Source organism: Cibotium barometz, chromosome 58, assembly GCF_041138505.1.
Source record: "Cibotium barometz isolate CiBa-2024 chromosome 58, ASM4113850v1, whole genome shotgun sequence".
NCBI lineage: Eukaryota > Viridiplantae > Streptophyta > Polypodiopsida > Cyatheales > Cibotiaceae > Cibotium > Cibotium barometz.
In genome coordinates this window covers 14735280-14739461 of record NC_141103.1, presented here as the reverse complement: position 1 = coordinate 14739461, position 4182 = coordinate 14735280, and the positions used below count along the sequence as shown (strand labels likewise).

General features: G+C 44.6%; 1 protein-coding gene across 1 annotated transcript; it reads left to right on the top strand.

Moving 5' to 3' along the window:
- The first annotated feature begins 1764 nt into the window (after positions 1-1764).
- LOC147605939 (eukaryotic translation initiation factor 3 subunit G-like) lies at positions 1765-3975 on the top strand. The gene is made up of 2 exons (XM_086792517.1): positions 1765-2635; positions 3656-3975. Exons 1-2 carry the CDS (start codon positions 1842-1844, stop codon positions 3753-3755), a joined length of 894 nt encoding a protein of 297 aa, XP_086648643.1. The 5' UTR covers positions 1765-1841; the 3' UTR covers positions 3756-3975.
- The last annotated feature ends 207 nt before the right edge of the window (positions 3976-4182 follow it).

Genomic DNA, 4182 nt, shown 5'->3' with positions numbered 1-4182 from the left:
TATTCACACTTGGGCGCCTAAAACTTACTTACTAGACCTTGGGTGGCCAATATCTCATAATGTACAACTTTTATAGTGCCGTTTCATGACACTTATTAATGTCCTCAATTGGAGGATCATGTTTGTTAATCCAAAATAGGATTTACAGGATTACACGGCCATCACAACAGATGATACCAATCCCTAAATTGAGGATTTTGGTATACAACCATAGTGGCGTAAGGAGTATCTCATGATTCCTAAGTATAGTCATCAGTACCAGTGCTCCCCGCCAACCTAAAGGGTTGATCCGCCCTACATGCCTATCAAGCGGAGGCTCACCCCACTACAATTCCATGATGCCAAGTGAAGGGATTCCCATGTTTGCTATAATTTTATGTAGTTTTCGCCATCAACGTTTCCAGATATTGCAAGTCAAAGGCAACAAATACTCACCTGAATACGAGCTTGGAACCGTATTCTTGATCCAGCTATCGTGGCAGCAGTCAGATTTTTGAAGTTGATCGTAGTCCTTATCGATCAACCAAAGGAGCGGTATGCTGGATTTGAAGTAGAACAACTCCTCTTTGACATGAACGCAGAGCCAAATGAAAGAGGCATAATGCTGTACTATCATCGCCTAAGGTGTCTTCCTGGCTACATGCACATCACATTTGAAGATATGGTCAACACCGCGTTCTGGACATCCCACTCAGCATTCAGAAGTACCCTAAAAAAACTTCACTCATGCCGGAACTTCTATAGACATGAGTTCGGCGACCAGGTCTTTCGACCTTGGTAAAAGGTTATGAGGACAAAACCTACATCAGGCAGGGGGGGTTATGTTAATCCCATTTTGGATTAACAAAGATGCTTCTCCAATTGAGGACATTAATAAGTGTAATAAAAAGGCACTATAAAAGTTGTATCGAGAATCTAGCCACCCAAGGCCTTAGTTAGTAAGTTTTGGGCGCCCAAGTGTGAATAAGGGCCAGTTGTATATAAGGAAATTCTCATAAATGAAATGATACAGTCCCCCTTTGTGTTATGAGAACTCTTGTACCTTGTGTGTGTGTGTGTGAGAGAGAGAGAGTGAGAGTGTGCTCTAGTACATGTGCCTCTTTCATGCATGCATGTGTGTGAGAGAGTGAAAGGTTGGTTGCCTTGCATATGTGGTGTGAGCTACTTTGAGGTTACAGCGTGGAGGTGGTGTTCGGGGGAGTGGAGCTTCCAAAGTGAGCTTGGGGAGTCTCAAGGGACACAAGCTCGAAGCATTGGTAAGTACCTAACGATTGTTGTGTCTATTGCTTCTTCCATTGACGGTTGTGTGGAGTTTCTTCTTGGGAGGTGCAATAACCCATAACAACTTTGATGCGCTCTATGACTTTTTTGTGTGCCTATGAGGAATAAGAAGAATCTCTAATTAGTTCTCTCTCTCTCTCTCTCTCTCTCTCTCTCTCTCTCTCTCTATGTGTGCAAGGTCGAGCAGTCGATGCTGGCTGCCTTCATTTCTTTTTTGTATCTGTTAATGTGGCCTCTATGTGAATCAGTTTTAACCACATCAGACCCATGCTTTTGTCGCCATGGTGAGGTGTCTACCTGCCGCCATTTGTGAACGGGCTCTAAGGTGGCGCTTTCCTCCTCCCAAGATGCAGGTTAGATTCTGGCCCACCCTTTGAAAAAAAGGTCCACTTGATTTATAATAATAGTTATTTGAGAATTTAATAATTGCTTGTTTTATAAAAATAAACAATTATTTTTATAAAGCTTGTGGGCTTTTAGGGCTTCGCTCTCAGTATTTCTATAACCTGTCAAAGGCCGGCTCGCTAACGCTGCTAGGGTTTCTGCTCTCTCAATCGACAATGCCAGGGAAGCAGGAGTTCCGGTGGGCCGATCTCGGTGATGATGACGAAGGCTTGGATGCAGTGCTCCCCCCCGTGCAGGTGATCGGTCCAGACGAGAAGGGCATCAAGGTCATCGTCGAATGGCGCAAGAATGAGGACGGAAGCCGCGTTAAGGTTACCAAGACAGTGCGGGTGAAGCGCCAGGTGAAGAAGCTGAGCCCAGCGGTGGCCCGGCGACGGAGCATCAAGAAGTTTGGGGACGCTGTCGGACAGAACGCCTCCGACAACCTGACGGCGGTCTCCATAGAGGAGATCTTCTTGGAACGGGCCAGGGCTGCTGGCGGATCGACCAGCACCAAGCCGGAAGAGCGGGGCTCAGAGCTCGCCAGCCTGGGCAACGCCTCCCTTATCGTCTGCCGGACCTGTGGCAAGAAAGGTGATCACTGGACCTCTAAGTGCCCCCTCAAGGATCTCATTGGTACGAAGGGTTTCCCTCTGGGTGAGAAGCCCCCCACGGATGATGATCTTGGCGCTGGATCCGGCAGTGGCAGTGGGGCAGTAGCCACCCCCGGCAAGAGCTCCTATGTTCCTCCCAGCATGAGAGCTGGGGCTGGAAAGGGAGACGGTGGGGACAGTATGCGCAGAGGCCGTGACGACAACTCCATCAGGGTCACTAATTTGTCGGAAGATACTAGAGAGCAAGATCTGCAGGAGCTTTTCCGGCCTTTTGGCTCCATCTCTCGAATCTATGTCGCTTTTGATCGGGAGACTGGTCTCAGCAGAGGCTTTGCATTCATCAATTTTATCAACAGGTAAGCTTTTTTTCCTTTGTTCACGAATGGAGCTTGATAAATGTCTTGAGACCTCAGACCACCATTTTTCTAGATGCTCGTCGTGTACCAACTTATTCAAGAGATTTTTGTTATTAGCCAAATGCAGGACCAGCCACAGCTGTTGGCTCACAGGCATTAGTGAGGTTATCATGTGTTACCAATAGTTTATTAATGGTAATGACATTGACCTCTGTCTTGATATGTCTATGTTTGACACTTTATGTCTGCCGCACTCAGTTTTACTCCTCCACACCCCAAGCATAGCCTGGATAGCTTTTAATCCAGGCAATTAGATGGCCCCTTTATAAGGGCTAGGTAGCTAGCAAAGGAAGGCTAAGAATGAGATATTCAAGTGGCAAATCCAATCAGTGTACTATTTCCGTTTTTTCTGCAATCCAGCAGCACCAATTTTGGCTGTTTGAGAGCAAGGGAGAGGAATCAAAACCATGACATGGCCTACAATAACCTCAGAGCTAGCCATTGGTGCTGGTCTTACTGGTAAAATTTTAGACACCCGGCACATGGAAAGCTTATTTTTTACTCTCACTAGGCTTTTCTTTTTCTCTTTACTGTACCTCTTCTTGTTCTTCCCCTTCTTTCTTTTAAATCCCTTTTACTGACATGAAAATTTATCCCCCCCTCCCTTCCCCCGGGGAAAGAATTACCACTTCAAACAAAACTGTCTGTTTTTGTTTTACTAGTCTTTTGATATGCATATTATCTTGTAGCTTGTTCTGGAACCATCAAGGCAACCTATGGTTATGAACTCTTGCATTATATTTATGCTGTTTTATTTGAATCAACGTATCTGGTCATGGGTTTAATTGATACAACTAGGTTGGCCTTCTTTGAAATGCCTGAAGGTATAGGTCTTATTGTGGTTCATACATTGTGACTAGGGTTGTAACAGAGATGTTGACAGTTGACTTGTAATTTACCTCAATGATAATGTTGTGGCGTTGAACTGTGCTAACCTTAGTTTTCTTGTTCAATTCTCAGAGAAGATGCTGTTCGAGCAATCAACAAGTTGGATGGTTATGGGTATGACAATTTAATTCTGCGAGTAGAGTGGGCGACCCCACGGGCGGACAGGTCCTAATTACTCTTTCAGTTTAATCATCACTATGAAACTAAGGCATTCAAATTTCGAAAGCCACTTTGACTCTTGATCAGAGCTCAGTTTTGTACTGAAGTTTGTAAGTTTGTGGAAGTTTGGGTTGCTGTCTTGCATGCCCTGGTTGCAAGCTGAGAGACCTGTCAAAACTTTCTTATTTTGTTGGAAAATGTGTGTTTATGCAAATGCCTTTGGCCTTTTATTTCGTGAGTTTTGGAACCACTCTTATTGTTTATCCATTCTATAGTTCAGCTTGACAAAAATGTATGCAGCCTGCCTATGCAATGTGCAGTAAAATTGATTCTCATGCACTTAAAAGATGAGATGGACTTTTTACATTGCAACAGATGAGCAATTGAAGTAGGAGACTTTTGTGAATGCCTGCCTTTTGTTTTATTGCAAATTTTACAAC

Coding starts and splice junctions, on each gene's coding strand:
- LOC147605939 (XM_086792517.1), top strand. CDS start 1,842: ATGCCAGGGAAGCAGGAGTTCCGGTGGGCCGATCTCGGTGATGATGAC. Junction 2,636..3,655: donor TTCATCAATTTTATCAACAG/GTAAGCTTTTTT, acceptor TTCAATTCTCAG/AGAAGATGCTGTTCGAGCAA.